Source organism: Elaeis guineensis, chromosome 2 (assembly GCF_000442705.2).
Source record: "Elaeis guineensis isolate ETL-2024a chromosome 2, EG11, whole genome shotgun sequence".
Lineage (NCBI taxonomy): Eukaryota > Viridiplantae > Streptophyta > Magnoliopsida > Arecales > Arecaceae > Elaeis > Elaeis guineensis.
Window position 1 is genome coordinate 111,344,462 of NC_025994.2, and position 24,446 is coordinate 111,368,907.

General features: G+C 35.5%; 2 protein-coding genes across 11 annotated transcripts; one reads left to right on the forward strand and one right to left on the reverse strand.

Moving 5' to 3' along the window:
- The first annotated feature begins 5,494 nt into the window (after positions 1-5,494).
- LOC140855809 (uncharacterized) lies at positions 5,495-17,124 on the forward strand. Of its 10 annotated transcripts, XR_012139117.1 has the most exons (5): positions 5,495-6,286; positions 7,190-7,482; positions 13,428-13,510; positions 16,575-16,641; positions 16,762-17,119. XR_012139117.1 is itself a non-coding variant. In XM_073252710.1 (3 exons), exons 1-3 carry the CDS (start codon positions 5,997-5,999, stop codon positions 12,948-12,950), a joined length of 564 nt encoding a protein of 187 aa, XP_073108811.1. In that variant the 5' UTR covers positions 5,495-5,996; the 3' UTR covers positions 12,951-13,510. The 10 variants fall into 10 exon arrangements, 1 of the variants encoding a protein (XP_073108811.1); XR_012139118.1 differs by having other exon boundaries at positions 7,190-7,369; positions 16,575-17,124; XR_012139119.1 differs by having other exon boundaries at positions 7,190-7,358; positions 16,575-17,124.
- Positions 8,424-24,343, reverse strand: LOC105044620 (pleiotropic drug resistance protein 3-like). The gene is made up of 24 exons (XM_073252711.1): positions 23,112-24,343; positions 22,781-22,904; positions 22,210-22,292; positions 21,818-21,905; positions 20,842-21,001; positions 20,669-20,745; positions 20,109-20,162; positions 19,918-20,008; positions 19,445-19,746; positions 19,071-19,352; positions 18,663-18,976; positions 18,392-18,552; positions 18,212-18,315; positions 17,823-17,976; positions 17,612-17,749; positions 17,427-17,497; positions 16,985-17,317; positions 16,610-16,900; positions 15,337-15,420; positions 13,893-14,026; positions 13,407-13,634; positions 9,534-9,705; positions 9,168-9,422; positions 8,424-8,697 (listed from the first exon to the last, which is right to left on the reverse strand). The coding sequence occupies exons 1-24, from the start codon at positions 23,546-23,548 to the stop codon at positions 8,431-8,433; spliced, it is 4,404 nt and encodes a 1,467-aa protein (XP_073108812.1). The 5' UTR covers positions 23,549-24,343; the 3' UTR covers positions 8,424-8,430.
- Between the last annotated feature and the right edge of the window lie 103 nt (positions 24,344-24,446).

A 24,446-nucleotide genomic window follows, 5' to 3' on the forward strand; every position in this document is an offset into this window, starting at 1 on the left:
ACGAGTATGACACTTTCTTTTCAGGTCCATCTGTGTATCTAGATGAGAGGGTTGAGGGAGTCGCTCAGTCTATAGATGATCCGACAGCATCAGTTATTCCTGAGCAGCATGACCAGTAGACCTCCATTGATATAGGGGAGGAGCCATCACAGCAAATACAGGAGCAGGAGCAGCCGTTGAGGATCTTCCTTAGAAGGTCCAAGCGATCACGGGCACCACGACGTCCTTGTGGGACTTAGTATTTTTTAGATTTATACTTAGTATTTTTAAAATTTTTATTGTACCATTTTTTGTATACTTGATATTTTTATTCTTTTTTTATATTATTAATTATTAATTTTATTTTATATTATTTAATTTTAAGTGATCGGATATTATGCTTTATGGAGATGGATACACATACTCTCATGTGTCTCAGAACATTAGGAGAGAAAAAGTTACGCTAAAAGAGCTATAGAAATTATAACACAGATAATAATAATATGTCGGATAATTTAATTATATTTCTTAAAATATCTAAAAATAAGCTAAATCAGACAAGTCAGTGGGGAACCAACAAAGTTCAAGCCGATTTTTTGATAAATGAGATGAATCAGACCGCACTGGTACATCTCGATCTGGTACGGGCACGAACAGTTACGTACAGTGCGGTATGGACCGATATAGGTCGGTAAGGTTCTGGTACATTATGGTGCTTTTACCAACCGCTCTATGCAATGCGGTTTGGACTGCTATAAGTCGGTACGGAGATGATGCGGATTGATTTTTTATTTTTTTAAAATTTATTTGAATTAAAATTAAAATTAAAATTTTTATTTTTTATTTTTTAATTAAAATTTATTTTAATTAAATTTAAAATTTTTATTTTTTTAAAATTTAAAATTATAATTTTTATATTTTTATATTTTTTATTTTTAAAATTTAAAATTTATATTTTTTTTATTTTTTTGATATTTAAATTTATTTTTGAAAATATCATTTCAAGTGATCGGATATTATGTTTTGTGGACATGGATACATAGTGTCTCATGTGTCTCATCTGTCTCAGAATTATTTTTTTTAAATTTAAAATTATAATTAAAATTATAATTTTTTTCAATTTTTTATTTTTTTATTTTTTATAATTTTTTTTAATTTTTTTGAGGTACTTTTTTTGAGATATTTTGTTAACAAAATTAATTTGAAATAAGGAAAGTAATTTGAAACAGCGATTTTTTTTTAATTCAAATAAAAATTATAATTTTTTATAATTTAAAATTATAATTATAATTTTTTTATTTTATACTTTTTTTTATTTTTATGTTATTTTTTTATTTTTTATATATTTTTTCTTTTTTTGAGATATTTTTTAAAAAAATTAATTTGAAATAGAGAAAGTAATTTAAAATGATATTTTTTATTTGAATTAAAATTAAAATTTTTATTTTTTAAAAAATTTAAAAATATAATAATTATTTTTTTCTAATTTTTTTAATATTATTTTTTACTTTTTTAATTTTTTTGAGGTATTTTTTTTATTTTAGATTTTTTTTAAAAAAAATAATTTGAAATTGGAATACTAATTTGAAATGGTGATTTTTATTTGAATTAAAATTAAAATTTTTATTTTTTAAAAAAATTAAAATTAAAATTTTATTTTTTTCCAATTTTTCTCTTTTTTTATGATAATTTTTAATTTTTTATATTTTTTTAACTTATTTTTTTATATATTTTTTTAAAATTAATTTGAAATGGGGATACTAATTTGAAATGGTAATTTTTATTTAATTTTTTTTTTATTTTTTTAAAATTTAAAATTATAATTTCTATTTTTTATTTTTTAGACTCATTTTTTTAGATATTTTTTAAAAAAATTAATTTAAAATAGAGAAAGTAATTTGAAATGATGATTTTTATTTGAATCAAAATTAAAATTTTTATTTTTTTTATAAATTTAAAATTATAATTTTTAGTTTTTTTATTTATTTTTAGTTTTTTCTTTTTTTTGGAAGTAAATAATTTTTTTAAAAAATTATTTAGGTAATGGACTTGAAAAAAATATATCTAGTTTCAATGATGGTGCAAGTTTCATTATGTGGGACTATAATTGGCATATCATTGCAGCAAGGAAACACACATTTATTATTCTAATAATCAAGTTGAGAGCCGCATGAGAAAAAATGATATATGCTATTATAAATCTCAAATTAATGTGCATTCAGTTGGAAATTGATTCGCAAACCAGATATTTGGATTAATAGGTGGCCTTGGCTATGCCTTGGTATCCTTTCTTTTCTTTTAGATATTTGGTGTATTTCACTTTAGTTGGATCTATTCCAAGCCACCCTTTTTTTTTTAGGGGGAAATAGTTTGGCAGATTGGATTGTTTCATGTGTAACCTATTGCAGCCTTTCTCGATGGATAGTTGGTAGTTGGCTTGGAGCCGACTAGGAGCCGCGTCTGTTGGGAGATAGCGAAAATGCCAAAAGATGGTATGCCGTCATCGAACAAAATATACATAGTCAAGATCGAGACTGAGGATGGTGAGATTGATCGAAGAAAGATGGTGTTGGGCTTCGTTCGGTGTCAGAACGAAAAGGGCTGCAAAATAAGTTTCGTCGGAGATGGTTCCAATGAAAACCCTCTGACATTCAAATTAGTGAGGTGACTTGATAGAAGAGAGCGACAGAGTCTTTGAATTGCAAACAGTGTATGCATACCTAGAGGGGTCACCACTTATTTTTGTTTATAGAGGAAGCAAAATGAATAATAAGAGGACAGGTAATCATATCGATCATGTCTTATCGTACAGTGCCGCATGATATCGCATGGGCATCTTTAGATGTTGATGGCGAACATGCCTTCTATTCGACGCGCACAAGACGACAGACGCTATCATACATGGGGCATAATAAATGATCCTATGGGCATATTTAATAAATTCGTAGCATCCTATTATAGTACACAATTAGCCAGCCAAAATATAGCGTCTGAGTGATATGACCCTGATGTGGTCTATCGAGATGGCGTGATGGCTTTGTTTGGTGCTCAACTAGTCGATAGAGGCCCGTGTTATTGGAGTTGGCAAGATGAGACTGTCAAGAGATGGTATCCCATCGTTGATTGGTATAGTCAGCCGTATGCCGAATAGAAAGTGGATTACAGGTTGAGCGCTGTTAAGTGTAAGTGGTCGTGGATGGCACATTAACTTTAGTCGGCTTGATGTCGATTAGGAGTGAATTATTTTTAATTAGTTGGGTGTCATTGATAGAGACCATCGGGCGGATCGACTAGAACTCATCGATCTGAATTGAAAGAAGCCATGATGATTTAGTCGGTGCGGCTTCTTAAATCTAGTTGGTGCCTTTAGTCGGTCAGTCGACGAAGATCTACTTCAACATAACCCATTGCAGTGGTTGCCGTTTTTTGAATTCAATTGTTACTTGTACTATAAAGTTAGAGAGAGAGAGAGAGGTTGCATTTATGATATTTTCACACTTGAAGCATTTAAGTTACAATCACCATCTAGTTTATCCCTATCAAAAAAAAAGAAAGATTTCTTTTTGGCTTTGTAAGATGGACGTACATATCGATAGTATGCCGCAGAAAACTTCATTCCGTTGTTTTGTAACTGTTCCTTTTATGAATATATTGTCAGGTTACCCTGTTACAAAAAAAAAAAAAAAAAGTTTTTTTTTTCAAATTTTTATACTCATTAGAAATTATCTTTCATGTGTTTCAATAGGATTGCTAAAAAATGATGACATCTCTACCATTTTTCTAAGTATCACATATTTTTATGAAGCCCAATGACACTATATATTGGATGACAATATATGTGGCTAATCACATCGAATCTATTCTTTGATAGATATTTTTATTAAATTTTTTAATATTTTATTTTTTGATTTCTATCATGTATTTATTGTAGGTCGGTTTAATGAATCCAATTCACACACACATGCAAAAAATAAAAAATAAAAAATAAAAAATCAAGGTGACAATAAGTCTTTTTTTTAGGAATGGTTCAGAAATAGCTATATGTGAATGAGTCTTGAATTCGATTTCTTTGATGGAATCTTTAGAATGTATCAGAAGAAATCTCAGCTTTGATGATTAATAGTATCAGGACAGGATTGACCTAAAACAAAATCTCACATGGACAAGCCAATTGGCTATCTTGGATGTTCTACTACCGGTATTAGGGGTTGGCTACTATTGGAATATTAGATGCTCTCATTTTGGTTATATTATAGTTTAGCGGTCCAATGAAGTGTCCAACTCAGAGAAATTTTTTGTGCACCACCTTTCGATGCAGAAAATATGCACCATCCAATCACATTGGACCGTGTAGTGCATTTAATAATGCGATAGATATTTAATGTCGCTTAATTTTTTTTTTCAAAATTTTTTTGATAAAAATATATTTTTTCCCTATAGAATAAAGAAAGATCGATATATATTCATTTCTAATATCTTATATGATTTTCTATAAATATATATGACATCTTAAATAATATATATGATTTCTTGTGTCTTTATATGGTACCATATTGGTTATTATGATTTCATGATACCTTATATGGCTTTCTATGAATATATATGGCATCTTGAACAATATATATGACTCTTGTGAATATATATGATATTCTGAATAATATATATGGCTTTCTGGTGCCTTATATGATTTTTGGTAAATATATATAAAATTCTGAATAATATATATAACTTTCTACAAATATATATGACATCATAAACAATATATATAGCTTCCTAATACCTTATATGACTTTTTATTAATATATATAATATATTAAATAATATATATAATTTTTTATAAATATATAATATTTTGAATAATATATATGACTTTCTGATACCTTATATGACTTTCTGTTGGTTATAATAACTAACAAAATATCATATAAAGATACATAAAGTCATATATATTGTTCAAGATATCATATATTATAAAAAGTCATATATATTATTTAGAAAGTTATATACAACGTCAGAAAATCATGATAACCGATAAAGTATCGTATAAAGATATAAAAAATTATATATATTATTCAAGATATCATATATATATATATATATATATATATATATATATATATATATATATATATATATATATATTCATAAAAAATAATATAAAATATAAAAAAATAATAATATTATTTTTTTTATTTTATAAAATAAAAAATATTATTATAAAAAAATAATATTAAATATTTATTTTATTATTAATTATATTACGAGATTCAATCGGTTATCATAGTGTACTCTATCTCAAGAAAAATTATTGGCAGACCATCTAAATCCCACGGGCGTGGTTCAGACAATAATTTCTGATCATGTCGGATCCACCACGTCATTTTTGGACCAGATCAGTGAGCGACACGTATACACGTGGAGGGAAGAGAAACGCCGATTTCCTCCAAACCTCTTTCGTTTCTCTCCCGTATAAAAGCTATATAAAGCAATCACCCCCTTTTTCTTCGATCTTTTCCTCCTATATATCCATCTACGTTCCAGAGACGCACGCGAGGAAAATCGCAAAATAGGTCGTGCTCCGGACCAAATTCTAGCGAAGCTACTATATACCCTTCCAAGAATTTTCCTTTCTCCGCTTCCTTCTTTCTTCACCAGATTTCCTTTCTTGCTTCTTCCTCTACCTTCTCTCTCTAGCTCTCACCTTCTTCTCCTCTTCTTGATCCAAACTTCCTTAACCCTCCACAACTTTCTTCCACTAATTCCTTCGGCTTTTCTTGCCTCAGACATCTTGTTTCTTTATTTCTCTATTCTTTTTCCTCTTTTCATCTCTTCTTTTTATTCATAAACCAAAATACGGAAGCAATTTAAAGTTTCTTTGAATTACTCTAAACTCCATGCCCGACTGAACGAGTCCGACCAGTGGAAGCGGAGCTCGACCTCCGGAATAAACCAGCGAAGACCAAAACTATGGGGTGATTTTTTTTTTTTTTCCATCGGCGTTTTTCTCGCACCCATCGATGAAATCAGAGATATTTTTCCCTCTATGCTCATCGACCTGGTCCAAGAATGGCGCGGTGGACCTGGTTCAACCAATAATATTTCCTGGATCACCGCCCATGGAGATGCTTCATCTCGCGGCGGATTGGAGCGATCCTGATCCGGGTCCTGATTCCAGGGCGGTTTTGGTCTCCTTGTTCTCGGCCCCACAGTCAGTCCGTCGCCTGGCTCTGAGAGGACGAATGGCCCATCCGGTCTACATAAACCCTAGAGAGCAATGGTTTGGTAATCTCCCAGTTCCTTCGAAAAGGTTTCTTTTTGATCACTCAAACCATATCAATTCTCTTGTCCATTTACTTTCTTCTTTATTTACCATGAAACGCATATTTTTGCATAGTCCTCTGGAGTAAACGAAAAAGAAAACGCCATTTGAATTTGACCTACTCTGGTTTAGGAACTTGAATTAGCTTAGAAACACTCCTTCTTTACGTGATTTCTAACTCAAGGACACGGTTGTGTATCGTTTGTCGGTATCATCATATTGATAGAAGAATGTTATGTTTTGCAAATATAAATATTGAAGGTGAGAACAGAGATAACTGTATCATGCCATCGCGATAAGTAGAGTTTAACAAGGTGGTAAACCAAGATAGCTTTAGGGTTGCCGGAGATGGGAACATTGTGAGGCTGGACATGGACAAGATAGTGCTTTACCAACAAGCGAGCGCCTGTTAAAGTGAGGATCTGTCAACCCCTTGAACAGCCAATGCTATGATCCAACGAAATTTGGTTCTCAGTGTCCTGGAAAGAGGTAACAATCATGTTGTTTTGATTTTTTCAGGAGTGTACAGAGGGATCATTGCTGCAATGACTATTGATTGGGATATAAGGCCGAGGAATGGATGGTGTATGCGTAATACTGCTTAACAGAGTGGAAGTGTTGCACAAAATGTTGAGGAAGGATTGGAGATGTTTGCATAAAATGGTTGGTCCAGATTGCTAGAAATAAATGGCTAAATAAGATCCATAATGCTGACTCCTGTTATGCTGGATAAGGCCTGTTGCTTGTGGTTAAGCACCTATCCACATCGTCAATGAATTGATTTGAGGGAGTCTAAGAAGAAAACCGATAGAAGTTCATGAGTTTAAAGTGTCAGTCTATTTATCAAGTAACATAAATGACAGGAAAACTGTTTTTTTTCTAAATTTTCAGACTGGATGGGAGACTGTATCGAGCTGTGCTTCGTCTCATGTGCACCGTACATGCTGAGATGAACTGCTTTGAACTCCTTGGCCATCATGGCCCAATGCATCTCCACTCTCCGCACCTCTGTACACACGCCCCTAGAGCGACCTCTGCCTCTTGGTGTTCTCTTCAGCCAGTAAGATATTGGTGATTCATCTATCCTTTGTTCAGAAACTAATTGCTTGCCACAAACAGTCAGTTGAGTGATGCATCTGCAATTTCTAAGCATCTGACGGAAAAGTTGGTTCTTGATTGCTAAGGCAAGATTAATTTCCTGTTTCATCTACTCTCTTATTTTATTTATTTATGATAAAGTTCCTGTAGGCTTCAAATGGACAGCATTCTTTGTTTCATTAAAACGTGTTGTTTGACAGCTTATTGGAGTGAAAAGAAACCCAATCTTTTTTGCCTCTCAGGTGATCCTTATATGAACAATTAGCACTCATTAGCTTGAAACTATCACATCGGATGTGTATCTTGTAGTGCTAGAATGAATCATTGTTTTTGGTGCATATTATGTGCTTATCTAGTATTCTTAACATATGAAGATCAAAGGGATATTGTTTGTGCATGGTTTATTGGCAGCAACGATAGTATAGAAAGGACTATATCTTGTTATGTTTACCATTTTGTCTTTTGGTAATGAAGGATAAAAATGCTTTCTAAGGAATTGGAGGAGGCTGCATGAGTTAAATTGATAGGTGGCAATCTTGTGCCATTGAGATGTAAGAAGATTTTGATAAGGTGGCAGTAAGGCAGTTGATATTATTTTCTGAAGATACAACGTCAAGAACATAAAAGAGGAGTAAAGAGGAAAAAGGAGGGCTTTAGGAAAGCAGGAGATGGAAGTATCATGGGACCGGTATGGACAAGATTTTTTTCCCCAAAATGTGGAACAATCTCCACAAAATTATATGGCTGAGAGATTTATTAGGGAAAGGAGTGAATTAGTTCTCTCTGCTACAATTGTTGTAGGCTTAATTCCTCCTTAAAAAAATCATTTATCTTCGTTTACTGCATGTCTGTCCAAGGTGCACGGATAACCAAACTTAGTTTGGAGATTCTCTGCAAACAAGATTATAGTCATGGCATATTATCAAGTCTTGCAGAAACATATTGCCTATTCTAAAATATAAATCTTTCTATGATAACCAATCATGTTAAAGTGCAGATAAATCTTTACAACTATACCGTAAGGTTTTTCCTTTTTACCTCCTTTGGAAATTCAGTGTTCCTATAAAATAAGCAAAAAGTATAGCATACATGAGAGGGAAGGCAATAAGCATAACAGCCACCAGTCCTAAACGATCATGGTGGAACCCAAAATAATCTTTCAAGAAGGAAGCAAGTGGCTTTGTTTCTCCAAATACCATTATCTGCTTGTCTATATCTCCATATTGTGAAGTGAAGAGGCCATTCAGTGTCCAGGACATGGGGCTGCTGTAATATACCCATATCCACCACTTTGGAATTTGCTGCCAGGAAGTGAACATCGGTCAGTTTTATGTAACAAATATAAGTTGCTATAAAAATGAATTTATTCTATGAATTTAAGAATTCTGTATTACACAGCTGAATATCACATGGCTTTCTAATGCAGACATGTATATAAAAGCATGTCTTTAAATGCATGATGTCATTGGATCTTGAAGGGTTGCAAAGTTGAAAGACCATTGCATGCAATCCCAGTAGTCAATTTATAAATGAACAAAAGCATCTCTTTGCTTGTTGCCCTTGGGTTTGAGCCTTCTATCTTTTTGATTCTCTATCACAGTACCTAATACTGGCATGGAACATATGGATGGCAAAATATGATGCAAGTGTACTTCTGATTTGTCTGCATCAGAGGTATCATTCTATGTAATACACAATACCATTAGATGGAGCTATTATAGTTCTTATATAATGTCTATAGGTCATAAGGAAATAGGAGAGGCTAACTTACTGGACCTGGTGCTATGAATCCTGAGAAGAGATTTAGCAAGGTGTAGCAGAAAGATGACAACACAGTAGCCACTTGAACGTTTGGTGTCAATGAAACGAGCAACATTCCAAGGTATGTGTAGTAGAGCAATGTGCAGAACATGGTGTAAGCAAACCAGAAGAATTTGTATGCTGTGCAGTAATAGCCGATTGCTGGATATGCTATGATCATAAATAATACTACCTGAAGGAGTACATAAGGGATCTCAATGACCACCTGAAAGAAAATAATATAAAAAGGTTACTTGGTCCAAGTTCAGGAGAAAATTATCCTTCTATATAGATATGATAGGAGATGCTGATCTATGCACAAGTATGGCTGGTAAACCTGTGCAATTGAGTAGGCCCATGGAGGATAGATTCCTGCTGAAATTTCTCGGTACAGAACGATGCGCTCAGTTGCAACAAATGATAAAACTGACGAGCAGTTGTTTATGCCAGTGAAGACAGTGACGACATACATTGACGCAAGCATGATGAACAAATCTTGTTGATTGTTTCTTCAAAAAAAGAATTGATGGTAACATTAGTATCTTAAGGCATCTAGGCATTCCATTTAAACTGAAAATAGAGATACAGTTTTCTAAAATCAAAATTTCTAAGTATTCTGAAAACAAAGATGCATGTTTCTAAAATCAAAATTTCTAAATATTAAGTGTTGTGTATATAACAGTTCTAGTAGTTTCCTAAGCTTTGATATTGGCAAGGTAGATGCTAGGTTAACAGTGGCTTGTCCAAGTATCATCAACAAAAATGAACTATTTTTTTTTTAATCGTTATTGGGACCTGGATCATTACAGGATTCATGTCTTTAGTTTTATTGTTGCCTTCTCCCAGGTCTAAACTTTATGAAATAAAGTTGGCTAGGTGTCTAATCTCTTGGCCACTCTCATTTACGTCCCATTTGGGCTAATGGATTGGATATAAGGCTAATGGATACGAAAATATACAAGTTGTTTTATGTCATCCTCCATTTGGATGGTTCTCTTTGCTTGTCAATACCCAACAAAATGATTTGGTACAGTATTACTGAGTCCAAGCTTTTGGATACCCTGTTGATGTTTAAACTTGAGCATCTCGAAGTTCAAAAGCAGAAGTTGGTTGGCACTCAGTCGATTAATCCTTATTAATGAAAATTTAGGAACAATGTGCTACAGTTCATATATTCTTTGTGGGTCTAGTTAATCTGAATGATCAAGCCTTTCCCAATTCACGTTCTGAAAATGTCTTTCCAATCAAGGCAAAATGGGAGTTGGAGAATGCTATCATGTCTCAATATGATCCACTAGATAGCTTGACTTTTTTTACCCCTTTGGTCTCTTTTTTCCTAATTACCTATCTTCTTTGGCATCCTAATATGTTCATCAGACCTTAATAGTTGTTGCAAGAGACATGTTAGATATGTCTAGTGGATTGCCAATTTGCCAATCACCATAATTGATGTCATGGTTGATTCCTACGAGGGGAGGCTTTCATTTCCTTGTGATCGTGATCTGCCAAACTGACCCAAACCATCCGGTTTGGGATATATCAACCTGAATTGGTGTGGATTCAAGTTGGTAATTGGCCTGAACCAGTCTGAACCACCCAAAATTAAGCAGAATTGCCCAGTACTGCTCGGTTCAAGGTAGTTCTGGCCACGCTGGTTATAAGAGTGGAGAAGACCATACTCTTTTCTTCAAAAAGATAGCTTCCAATGGTGGGTTTTGTAAGTAAAAATCAGAAAAGAGGGATTCGTTGATTTTGAGATCAAATCCAAGTCTAATTAGGTATAATCCTCTCCCTCCTCTTCATTCCTTTTCTCTCTTTTTTTCATATCTAAAATAGGTGAAAAACTGATAAAAGCAGAAAATTCTGTAATGTGGCATGATTTCATGATATGTTGTGGAGTTAGGGGTCGAATTATGGATCTTAGGCATTATATTCGAGTGGCGACCATCCTCCACAGTCTTAGTTAGATTTTGGATCAGATATTGTTGCTGTGATTTTTCCTTAGGAGTAGGATGGTTATGCAGTATCAGACAAAGGATCTATATCAAAGTAGCTATCCAGGAGGCTTAGATTATTGGATGTTGGGTTGGACTGCATTGGAGTCATGTCCAAGATCTTGACTATGAACAATCTATACCTACAAGTGATTTAGATACTTTATGAGGGACTAGATGTTAGTATGTATTTTGTAATTCACATAAACTTGATATATGCATTTGCAAGCTCAAAAAAATCTGTTGCCTATATCTAATTATTACAAACCTATGTTTAAGTCCTACAGTTATATCCATTAGACAATCATACAGTCTCTAGAGACCAATATGAAATAAAATAATATTAAAACACACTTAAAATAATATTTTAAAGATCATAAACCTTAAAATAATCTCAAAAATCAAAAAATTGAGAAAACAAAAAAGGTAAAAAATAGTGAACCAATATCGAACTGGTATGGATTTGTGTAATGAGTGCTTGTACTGTTTGACTCAATACCATACCTTACTAGTACCTACCTGACTAGTACGGTCTCCGATACCAAGATTGTGGACCTTTTCTGCGATGTCTTGTTGTAATGGCTTTGATAGTGGCCATATCTTCATATATTGCTCTTTAACTAGATTATGAAAGATCTGATCTTTTAACCTCATTGCGAGGCTTGGACTGCTGGAAACTAGCAGCTTCCTTATTGTCCCCTTGCACATGTGCCTCTCCTTTTGACTAAGCATGTAGTAAGTCCATAAAATGGCTGCTTTTCAATGGGAGGCCCATTTATGTGGCCAGCTCCCCCACTTTATTTCCTTGTTAATTTGGGCCCTGTGAGAACTCATGATATTTGGTCACCCATAACGATCTTCGATCCCATTCTCTGAATTGATCATCCTGTTCATGTAGTGGCTCAGAATTGATGAGGTTTCTGATCTTTATTGAAGTGTTGATTAATGTTCCCTCAAATAGGATTTCTCCCATCAAGGTTCTCGAAGTATTGTTCCTTATGATTGGTGGATCCCTAGTGATGAAATCTCTGATCATGAACATGTCTTTACTTTTCCATCACATATATTGTATATGCGCCCCTACGATGCAATCATCTTGGATTTCTATTGTATTTCTTTGAGAGTATTGCTATTATTCTTGATATCAGTTCAACCACAATTGTTTATTCTTTTTTTTTTTGTTCCATTTTTTAAGGATAAGGGAGTATGAAACACACACAATTGTTGCATACAGACAAACATACCTGACTGATGCTCCAGGATGTTTGCTCTTGCATATAACCCCTTGCTTCTCCACTAGCAATAAAAATAAACATGCTAGCTAGTGGTTTGGAAAATAATAATAGAGCATTATTCTACTACCAAACTCCCCCACCTCAAAAAAAAAAAAAAGAAAAAAAAAGAAAAAAAAATTCTCATCATAATATTAACTAGAAAATCTTAATAAGTTGGAGATGCAGGTGTAGAACATGTTTTTTTTTCTGATTCTTTTTCTTGGAAACTGTGTTCACTATCTCAAAAAACTTAACATTGAGGTCTGATGCAATATTGTTTGGTAGAAATTATTCTTTTCTTGAACAAAAAGAAGACTTACTGTTGGTGTAGTTTTCTAGTTTTAACGTTTCATTACTTATTGCATACTTGACTTGTTGCAGCCAAGTACTGAAGTGAGGGCAGGGCCGAACCAAGGTCTCTTGTGTAAAACAAAAGAATTTACCCACTCGGTCAATCAGCATCCTCACTTGACACAGCAACTTTGAAGCTTTGATTAACTATAATGCATGTAGTCTTCTAAATACTCAAAGAGGACTAATATTCCAGGAAAAGATGCAATCTTTCAACATGTACCTTATCCCCTATTGTGATTTCTTACTGTATATATGATAATACTTGAGTGTACGTACAAACATATGAAGACATATATCACAGATTTGGTCTCATAAATACCCTGCATTATTTATTTTACTCTGAAATGTGCTTTTCACCTGGGAACTCTTTCCCATTACAGAGAACTATATTTGCTCTTCTACCATGGTTTTCATCTCGGTCTGCTGTCTGATTTGAATCTTATGTAGTTGTACATAAAGATAGCTTTAAGATTTTGTATTGCTATTGATCAGAATCAGGCTGCTGGGTCATGGTTATACCACATTCTGTTATTTGGTTAATAGTTATCAAAGCATAAAGCACCAAATACATCAAAGATGAGGACTTACATTGTCTTCCCGTGCTTCCAGAACAGTGCTGCTAATGCTATGGATGAGATGAGCATAACTATTACTCTCACCAAGTTATATGAAGGACTTCTCCAATAGGAAAGGTATTGTTTCCATAGGCAAGCCTTGAACTGCTCCCAACCTTTTTGTGGAAAACGTGTTGGGAAATTTAGATCTTTTGAATGTGGTAGTGGTGTGCTCAATTGTTTAACTAGCTCTTTATTGTCCCTGCAATATAGAAGACAAGTATCAAACCAACTGGTAAACTCATAATCTAGAATGGCAATGTTAATTTTCTTTAGCCAGATAAAATAGTGGAGAATCACCAACATCCTTATTATCATTTCCAAAATAAGTTGCAGAATGCGCCATGATAATTTGCTCATACTGAGTATATCATTGAGACACATATACATGATTTTTTGCATGTATTGATGCGTGCAATTTGGATGGTTATGAATGCATACATTAATATTTAATACTCACTTGAATAAAGATGACTCTCTGTAGATTTGTGCAAAATCCATTCCAAGTTGCATTTCCATTGATGTAGAGGTTACTTCCAACATCCATGTTGCTGGGTTGTAGTTTTCTTTAATCTGTGGTACCCCAGAAATACCCTGGCACATGCAAAAAGTAGGTTCTATTGAATAACAAGTATATTTACAGGAACAATGGACATATAGGAATAGGACATCTTTGGATGTTTTCAAATCAGCTAGGATTGTGTTTCGCTATGCCCTTTGGCTTATTTTATTTTGCGGCAAAGTGCTTACTATAGCCCCTCATTTAAAATGTCTCCTTCTTCCCATTTCGTCTTTACACCTACCCAGTGTAAAAGATTTTGGAGAGTCACTCCCTGGGTCTGTGGTCGATAAGATAAATTCCTGTTCACATTAAATGTCTTCTTGGTTCTGTGTTGATCTTCTCTTGCCAAACTTCCTATCTCCAACAACTTTGACATTGATTTATAGAGGGCAGATACAAGGTATCTCAGGGTTCAATGCATCATTCTTTAATATCAAAGCTCATCAAAAGTTGACGAGATAGGCTTGCCAATTAATGCTATTGTGAAGCCATATGATAAGTGGACCTTGGCTCATTTGCCTTAAGTAGTCAAATGTTAACATATCTTCTTTAATGCATTAACAAATGCCATCAACAGATGTTCTAGTTTGAATACCATCATTGATAAGCTTTGATCATCTTATTGTAACTTTCCAAGTACCTTCTTAAGATGTCTGGAAGTATGCATTTGGTTATGAACTCCCCACCCCCACCAACTCAAAACCAAACCTCCACCACCACCACCCCCCCCTGCCCCCCCCCAAAAAAAAAGGGAGATTCCTCATTTATTGTGTGATGAACTTGTTTCATGCTTCTTAACAAGTATTTAGGTTTAACAAGATATTGTAAGCACGGTATCCCTCAAGGATTAAAGTGCTGGAGGGTGTGCATCATATGATGCAGTATGTGCGATGCCAGTGCCTTACCAGCTTGCGGCATTGACTCAGCATGATCTGTACCATGTCTGTACTAGTCCAACATGTCACTGGGACATCATACCTCGGTCCATCTTATTACTTTTTATTTATTGGTCCTATTATGACTATATCCTAGCTTATCATTCTTCTCTGAGTCTACCATGCGTATGCTTATGGCTAATGCTGCATTTGCTCATGAGATTTATAACCACTTTCTTAAGCCAAAGCGATATGTAGTGACATGATACTCTGAGATAACTTTTAACAGCTTCATCCAACCTTGCCAAAAATCCAAGAAAATAAAAGGCATAATTTAGATGAGCAAAAAGGTAAATTCATCTCATGCCTGTTGTAGATAATAAAAAAAAATCAACCAGTACAATCTTCAATCTGTCCAAATAGTTTAATTGATAAATAATTAAGAATTGTGTATATAGAAGACTTGCCTCAAAATATTCAATAACTTTGCTTGAGAACTGTCCTAATGGTCCTGTATAGAGTAACCTTCCTCCCCTTTGCATTAAAATTAGCTGCAAGAAGATGGTATCATGTGTCTCAATAAAAATAAAAGTTAAATGGCATTGCAGGAACTTAAAAGAAATTTTTAACATGTATTTGTTTGGATAAAAATAAGCATTAATGTGTAAAATATTATTGTGTGGATTCTCTTGGGTTAATCTGAACATCTAGGACAATAAAGTGGAAAGAAAAAAAAAAAGACTTCTCTTTTGTTTCCTTCAATCAAGAGTTAGGGGTGGAAGGGGATAGGATTGACCAGTTTTTGATCTTGAACCAACCTGAAAATAACTTGGTCTAATCTGAACTAAAGTTATTTGTATCAAGCATGGATTAAAAATATGACCTGTTTAAGCTTGGATAGTTAGGTACCCACATTCCAACCCAGACCAGCCTGAAATCTTTTCACTATATATTTCTAATCCCCCCGAACTTTAGAAATTATTCATAAATTTAATGTTGGTAATCATTAGTTCGCATTGTTGTTGGTAATTTATTATATATGTAATTGTCAATCGCATCTTATGAAGAACAGATTATTGGTAGTCTATATGCAGCCTATTTATATTTTAGGCACAACATATTTATATATAATTAGGTATTCGAATTATTCATGTTTACCATAGTTTATATGTGTATTGTTCTTCATCTCATGTGACCCAAGAAACCCAGTGGATCACTATTTGTATTTTCTTCAACTCTTTTGACCAAAGAAAGTAGGAAACCCAATAGATCGATGATTTTTGGTAGGACAGCTCAACGATTCTGAACTCTCAGCTATGGGCATTGCTTTCAGAACCGGACCAGATGGGTCGGTTGAAGTGGAATTATCAATCTGCCAAATCTACAGTCTGGATGGACCTTCTTGAGGACCGATTCATTGATGTGTTGAGATTTTTCAGATTTTTTATGCAAATTATAATTAAAAAATTACTTTATTTATAACGAATTAGTAATTTATACTCATCATGATGGTATGATGGTTTATTTTGGTGGTTGAACCAGCAGCCCTTAAACTAGTCACTTCTATGATTTTCAACAAGGATGCAAGTTTTAAAATATTGCCTCTATGCACAGGTTTGGGCTGTCAGTTAAAAAGTGACTTTCTGCAAGCGTGTTATTGGATCATTTTTTGCTACATTTTTCTCTTATGACTTTTCAACTGCAGAAAAATCTTTGGAATAAACAAAAGAAATGGATTACCTCATCAAATGCCTCAAATATCTCAACGCTAGGTTGGTGGATGGTGCAAACCACTGTTCTTCCTGTTTCAGCAACATTTTTTACTGCACGCATAACAATAGCTGCTGCTCTGGCATCTAAACCTGTTGTGGGTTCATCCATAAATATAACAGATGGATTTGAAACAAGCTCCACTGCAACTGTTAGTCGCTTTCGTTGCTCAGTTGATAGACCATTGACCCCAGGCATGCCAACCAATGCATCTTTGATTTGATCAAGTTCAATTGTTTCAAGGACTTCATCTACAAATGTCTGAAGATGATGCACTTTTTATAAATTCCCTTTTAAAGTTTTCAGATATAAGGGTGTATAATCAAAGAACAGAATATAACGTACACGCCTTTTTTCTGGATCGATCTGAGATGGTAGACGCAGCCAAGCCGAATAAATCACAGACTCTTCCACAGTCATTTGTGGAGAATGTATGTCGGTCTGTTCGCAGTAACCTAATATCCTTGAGAAAGTTTCTTGTACTTTTGGGAACCCTCCAATTCTTATATCTCCTTCAACATGACCGGTAGTCTTCCTTCCAGCAAGAACATCTAAAAGAGTGGTTTTCCCTGCTCCACTGACCCCCATCAGTGCTGTAAGAATTCCAGGCCTGAATGCACCAGTGATATCATGCAGCAGTTGGAGCTTTTTATTTGCATATCCCTGTTCCATCATTATCTAGGACACCCATGCAAAAAACTACTCATTAACATTCTCATACAACTTTTGATTCCTCAGAAGTTTTTGGCCACATAATGTGACTGATTACTTGCACATGATCGATTACCTGTGTATCGACATAGTAATTCACATCCTGAAATGCCATTGCAAGCGGAGTAAAAGGTAAAACCATCCTTCCTGCAAGATTCACCATGAATTCTTTTTTCTACTTCATTCTTCTCTGGTTTTGGAACTTGACTAGCATTCTTTGTTATCCAACTTGCTAACCGACACGGGAGAAAATAGCCTTACCATTTCTTTTAGGTTTGGTTTCGCTTGTATGGGATACGGTAGTGGATCCATTCATCAGGTCTGTTGTGCTATGGGTGTCTCCTCCTCGCATCTGAGAAAGCTTTTCGCGAGAGATAATAGCACGAGAGACACCAATAGCTGGATCCATGAAGCTTGTTATCATTTTGATGAAGGTTTATCCAAAATACCAAGCTGGTCGAGGTGAACTTACGCCTCTTAAAGGTTAGGGCTAACATGAATGCAACATTGAACAGGAGAATGTATCCAGACAATGCTCCCACTGATATCCAATAAAAGTAGCTGCTGTAGTTCAGTCCGCGGCTTGTCAGGACTTGGTGCCCTATAGTCGTATTTGCTAACGTAATCTGCCAAGTAGATTTATGATAGCAAAAAAGATAGTTAGAATATGTAAGATATCCCTTCTGATTTGTTAGACATGATATTTTCCGATTCCCATGGATGTATTTACCATATATTGGTATAATAAATCCATTTTAGGCAAAAAAAAAAAAAAAAAAAGACAGTCAGAATATTGGACTACTTTGTCCTCTGGATGGGAACTGTATGTGGTTTTAAGTTGATGGAGTAATTCTGTTTCACCTTTTGCCATCTTGGTGCAAGAAATTCATTTACAACTAAGCCTATCTCCAGATATGTCATTGGAGAAATCCAGAATCCCCACTTCAACCAACCTGGCATAGAGGCTGCAAAAGCAAAGCTGTTAAGTATTTTGATTTTAATAGTTGGATTAAGCATTTGGATAACCAAGAACAGCCTTACGTTGAGGGAGAATGAAGCCTCCAAAGAGAAGTATCAGCAGTAAAGACACAGTAGCACTAACCGAAGAAGTCACTAGTTTCTGGAAAAACGAGGCAAGAAAACGGAATAGGGATAGAGACACCTGATGGACGAGAAATAGTAGAAGGAAGTGACGGAAGAACCTAAGACAGCATGAAGGAGTGACACCGAGTCAAAAGCTCTTGAGATACAAGAAAGGATGGAACACTGACATCTACTTGGAAGACTTATAAAATTCTTAGATAATACCTACCTTGCTACCTCAGGACTGTAGCCAATGACATAGTAAGTAAGAGATGTCCAGATAAGGGACTCTATAAATGAGATTGGAATCTTGAGGATAGAAGCTGGAATTGCGTATGCCCATGCAGGATAGAAGTTTGAGTCCCTTTGCCTGTAGAAAACTGGAAGTCTAGAAACGGTCATTGCCAACTCTGGGAGTCCATTTATCATAAGCAAGATCATTGCGCTATAGAGTGAACCCAGATAGTAATTAGCATGAATTATGTCAACCCCCATACGTGTACGCAGAAATACAGTCATCACAATGATTGCAACAATCGTAAGCTGCAACAGAGGTAATAAAACACATCATTTATCATTAGCTAAAGATGTCCAACATCATTAAAAAAGAAAAAAAGGAGTCTGGAATACAAGCTACCTTAGTTGTGTTGAACAGATAAACAAACGAATTCCTCTTCATCAGCAGCAACTCCCTTGCCATGCAAGCTTTAAATAGTTCCCATTTTGATAAAGAGTAAGTATTGAAGGATAAAGCATTTTTAAGCGATTGGGACCTGTCACAGGGCTTTGCTAGCTCCTTATTTAGATTCTGTCCGATGTGATGTGCTTTGAATTTTTCAGAGAATTGATCTGCGGAGACATAAGTGTACGGTCCGCGTGGATTGAACCAATACTGTTCTTGGTCCTTTCTGGACAAAACCTGAATAAAGTTTGAACAAGTTATGTGGAGCCAATTCTGAGGATATGTTGAAATAATTTGAGATCAGTTAGAATATAGAAATTGATGATTACTTCCTGTAGAAATTCAGCTGCTCCTTTTCTTTCAGGGCATCTAAACCCACAATCTTCAAAAAAGCTGAGAACATGGCTACGAGGTCCATGGTATACAACCTTCCCTTCTGCCATTAAGATGATGTCATCAAAGAGATCATAGGTCTCAGGTGCTGGCTGAAGAAGAGAAACCACTACAGTAGATTCCGTTAAGTGAGCCAAATGTTGGAGACAAGTAACAATTCGGAAGGTGGTGGAACTATCTAAACCAGTAGATATTTCATCCATAAAGAGAGCCTTTTTGGGTCCAACGATCATCTCTCCTAGTGGGTGCAATCAGAAGATGGAATCAACAGTCAGAAAGAAATCTGAGTACAGAGAATTTGATGATATAAGCCTTATATATTCGTAATATGAGTGCACGATGCTTTTAATAATAAGAATAATAACCAATGGAAACATGCAACCCAGATGCTTTCGGCCTTGCATGGTACCTGTAGTCAATCTTTTCTTCTGACCACCGGAGATGCCTCTTCTCATGGCATCTCCCACTATCATGTCAGCACAGATGTCCAGCCCCATGATCTGATAAGCCAGGACAGTTTTGATGAATCATCGTCAACAATGAGAACCGCAAAAGATTGTCTACGTACTAGTCTGACTCTGGTTCTTCCAAGAGAATTACCTTCAATATGTAGTCTGTTTGGAGATTTCTTTCTAATCCCTCCACAGAGGTTGCCTGCAATGGCAAATTCTATCCTCAGACAAGCATGACATGCATGAGAGATACTAAAACCTATCTTCCATGAACTTTTTACTTATTTCTGTACAGTCTTAGCTTCAAACTGTTGTATCACTATTACTTGTCTTGGAGGGCTGGTGGGATATCTTTGTTAGTTTAGAGCATGATGTTAGTTCGATTTGTCCTGCTCTGTCTCGCCACTAATTGTACATGGAGAATTCAGGAAGTCTGAATGTCACGGAGGAATCTTAGAGAGTTTGTTAATCAATAAACTAAAATTGTTCCAAAACAACATCAAGAAAAACATGAATGGGGTTAGTTTGGAACATCATAAAATGTTTGCATCAGCGGGGAGATTCACATTGTCTCTTTTGCTAAGGCGGCAAGTTCGCGCAAGCGTTAATATGACATCTTGATTTTATTGGCTAGATAACCTACTAGCAGATCAACTTAGTGTATCAGCAGGAGAAAAGCGAGAAAAGCAAGAAAAGCTACAATTTTACCTTCATGTATGTGTCTATGTCAGGTTCGGGAACAATTCCTGCCTGCTTTTCCCTTCTGCTCACTTCCTTCATAATTTCTTCACAACATATACTCATTTAACATTCATGATGACATGCTTGGATTTGTCCTAATCATAGTAGAAAGCATTGTAACGGACACTCGAGAAACTTACCTGCTCTGCATCCAACACCCTGAAACCGTGATGAAAAATCCAGAGTCTCCCTCACAGTCATTTCAGGCATATGCAGATCATATTGGCTTATATAAGCTGATGTTTTCTCAGGAACGAACTCCTCCAACTTGAAGCCATTGTACAAAACTTCTCCTGTTACCTGTGGAAAGAACTTGCTGTGGTCAAGGATTCTGCTGAAGGTGGTTGTAGAAACTGAACAGCAATAGCAAATCATAGTTTGCTGGTTGATTACATTATTTTTTTACGTTACATATAACAACATTCCAGTATTGGTGGTTTTTTAGAAAATTGATAGGAAGATATATGATGTGCAACCACACACACACAAAAAAAAACAAAAAAAAAAAAAAAAAAAGAAAGAAAGAAAGAAAAAGGGGAAAATCTTAAACATGGTAATGCCAGAGTTTATACTTTAGCTACACAAAGGAGTGCCCATCAGACCTAGCCTGCATGGTTTTTATTATATGGATTGCTAGAGTTGCAACTGAAAAATGGTTACAGCTGTGTGGTTTCTGTCATTGGAACTGGTTAAGCTAGTATCCATATATGTGTTTATTTAATGATAATTTTGATTGATTTGTCATAACAATAACTTCTAGTGTAGCTGCATAAGAAACTAGACTTCCGCGGGATTGAATTAGTAAATTTCAGAAGTAGATTAAGAATCAAGAGTGTTGCTGCAGGCAGACGTTTCTTTTAAAGGAAATAAAAAAAATAGACGACTGGAGTAGCATAAATTGAACAACAGGTACAGTTGTGTGGCGTGTCATGAAACTGGTTGAGCTACAATGTATAGTTTTTATTCTTTCTGTGTTGAAATCGATTAAGGCTGATGGTGGCTCGAGGAAAATTATGCGAATGTCATTAGTATGATCTTGCGAATATTTTTGAAGATGCATGACTGATGTCATCATATATGGTTTTTAATTAAGAGAGTAAACCAAATTATAAGAACCTGGAGAGATTTGTCTAGTTTCCCAGCCAGTGCTAGCAACAAAGTTGTTTTTCCACATCCTGGAGGTCCAAGTAAGAGAGTCATCCTGCAACCCACGCATGGCAAAACTTCACACATGACCAACCACAAGGAAATCTTCCGAATAAGTAATTCGACCATTAGTTCCATCTTTTTTTTAATACTGAAATGAGAATTAAGAGCCCCCCCCAGCTTTATTAAAAGAAGAGAGTATGTACGAAAGAACTCAGCATCAGAAGAGCTCAGACGAAAAAACAGGCCATGAAACCCAAAAAGAGTACACCAAAAATAAATATCATCTGCTATCCTTTTAAGAACCTTAAACGTAACGTAAAGCATATCTTTTCAAATATCAGTAGGTATATACTTTCCTGGAGGGTTTGATGATTCCGCTGATGTCTTTTAAAATGCTGATGGTAGCTTCTTGAGATTTTAAGCCTGATAGCTTGGCAAGACCCTGTTCCAAAGAAAGAGTATTACTCGTGCACCGAACAAACTCAATACCAATAAATTAAATAATCGACCTGGTGCCCGTTCCTTGCTTAAATTTCCTTTTTACAATTCAATGTTAGAATAAATTGGGACTATAGTTTTGCAGGTATAGTCGAATAGCTCATTCTTCCTTTATGGATCTCTACATTGTCATTTTTTTTTTCTCCTCTACTGAATCAAGCTTCTCCTTTTCTGGTGTGGGATGTATAATTTGTTTATTATATGGACCAAGTTTATATCACCTCATTATGGAATATATAATGTTACCAGCTACAGTCTGGGAAAAACATCAGATATTTCCTGGATATATTTGTTGATGCACAGCATTAAATTATCTCATGAAATTGAATTGATGGTATTACCCATCCTTTTTTTGAAAAAAAGAGAACAATATATGTGCATCCGAGTATCTTTTTCCATCAATAAGCATGCGTGGTTGCTAGCCTCACTTACCGAAAACATGCTCTTGGTGACATTCCATAAGGTGGGCAGGGGCTTCCCCGGAACTACTTCGCACTCCGCCTCCACACACAGATTCTTGTAACGCACAGCTATAGTTGGCAGCTCCACATTCACTCTGTAGCAACCATGGCCAATTCAACTAGCATACATCAAACAATTACGTGTGGCTATAATTTCTTTCATACACGTTTTATATAACATTACTTTGTTAATTAACCACACATCCACGTCGACGGTTGATGCAGACTTGTGTCCGTGACTTCACTGGTTCATGAGATTTCAATTAGACGTACAAATTAAGCACGTAGAAAAGGAAGGCTACCTGTCTATTCTCTCTCTTTGCCTCTGCATCAGCCGAAGGTTGTCTTTCTCAATGTTCTTGATGAGATCCTCGATGAACAAGCGCCGCTCCAGTGCTCCAAGCTTAGTGACGTCGATCACCTTCCTTTCCTTCGACCGTCCTTCTCCATCATCGTTACAGTAGTACTGGTGATCGAAGAGGGATGTTCTTACTCGTTCAAACGTCGGTAGCCTTTCGATAGCAGCCCATTCTAGGTCATGCTCATCCTTGTCGATATGCCGCATAGAATAGGTGAAACTCCTCTGGGAAAGATTGAGCTGAAATGATGACCTCGTGCTCCTCTCTATTTCTTCTATCTGGGAAAGACTGAGCTGAAATGATGACCTCGTGCTCCTCTCTATTTCTTCTATCTCACTACCCAAGGACTCGGCCTCGCTTCTGCCTGCCAACCGAGCCATCCTTGCCCAGTCTCCTTTCTCAGTCGTTGGAATGAAGCTTCTGAGCTTGCTGCTCTTCTCTGTGCGAAGCTCCAAATTAAGCTTTGTTCATCTCTCTTCACGGCTGTTAGTGTTTTTTATCTTCTTCTCTTTGCTGTCTTGAGTCTCCCGGAAAAAACTTGTACCGAGTCCCACCGGAGTTGAATCCTCCTCTTGTACATATGCTCTTCTCTACTAATAAAGCAGGTGGCAAACTTCTAGCCTCCTTTCAATAAATAAAAACATTAAAAAAAAAAAAAGAAAGAAAGACTCGGTGATACATAAATCCTTCTTTTTGAGTCTTCCATGGTATATGATGGCGTAAGGTGCTGCGTCACTGCAGATGCTTGGAAATTTTCATTACAATTCGGAATACAAAGTTGGTCGGAGATTCTGGAAGCATAGCAAGGAGACCATATTTTTATATTACTATTGATCTAATATTGACTCGGTGATGGTACCCACTGGCCAAGCCGCACAAGGGGAGGCGCCACATACGCGTTGCTCTCTTTTGGTGATTGACTTTGTCTGATTGGTTTTCGTGAGAGAAGTATCCTTGTTCCCGGATCGACGGTAGTGGATCTTTAAAATTGTCGAAAACTCTAAGAATATACACAAAAATATAAGGATAAAAATATTCTTTGAAACAAGTCATAGCAGCACCTCACCAACTTTGAATGTTTGCCAGGCATACCCCCTAAAATTTGAAAAGTTCTTAATTGCCCTATAAAGTTGCCAAACCATTCCAAACCAGTCCTGCGATTCACCTTCATTAAAGGAGTGCTGTCATATGACTGCCCTGTGGACATAAAATTATATTATGGTAAAAATATCTTTTATATCAATTGAGTATTTTACATAATTTTTTTAAAAAAAATAG

Excerpts from the sequence above, each read along its gene's own strand:
- LOC140855809 (XM_073252710.1), top strand. The coding sequence starts at position 5,997 with ATGAAATCAGAGATATTTTTCCCTCTATGCTCATCGACCTGGTCCAAG. Across the intron at positions 6,287-7,189 it reads CTCCCAGTTCCTTCGAAAAG|ACTGGATGGGAGACTGTATC; the intron begins GTTTCTTTTTGA and ends CTAAATTTTCAG. Across the intron at positions 7,359-12,845 it reads CTTGGTGTTCTCTTCAGCCA|CCAAGTACTGAAGTGAGGGC; the intron begins GTAAGATATTGG and ends GACTTGTTGCAG.
- LOC105044620 (XM_073252711.1), bottom strand. The coding sequence starts at position 23,548 with ATGGCTCGGTTGGCAGGCAGAAGCGAGGCCGAGTCCTTGGGTAGTGAG. Across the intron at positions 21,906-22,209 it reads AGCGGAATCATCAAACCCTC|CAGGATGACTCTCTTACTTG; the intron begins CAGGAAAGTATA and ends ATGCGTGGGTTG. Across the intron at positions 18,316-18,391 it reads AGGCTTCATTCTCCCTCAAC|CCTCTATGCCAGGTTGGTTG; the intron begins GTAAGGCTGTTC and ends TTGCTTTTGCAG.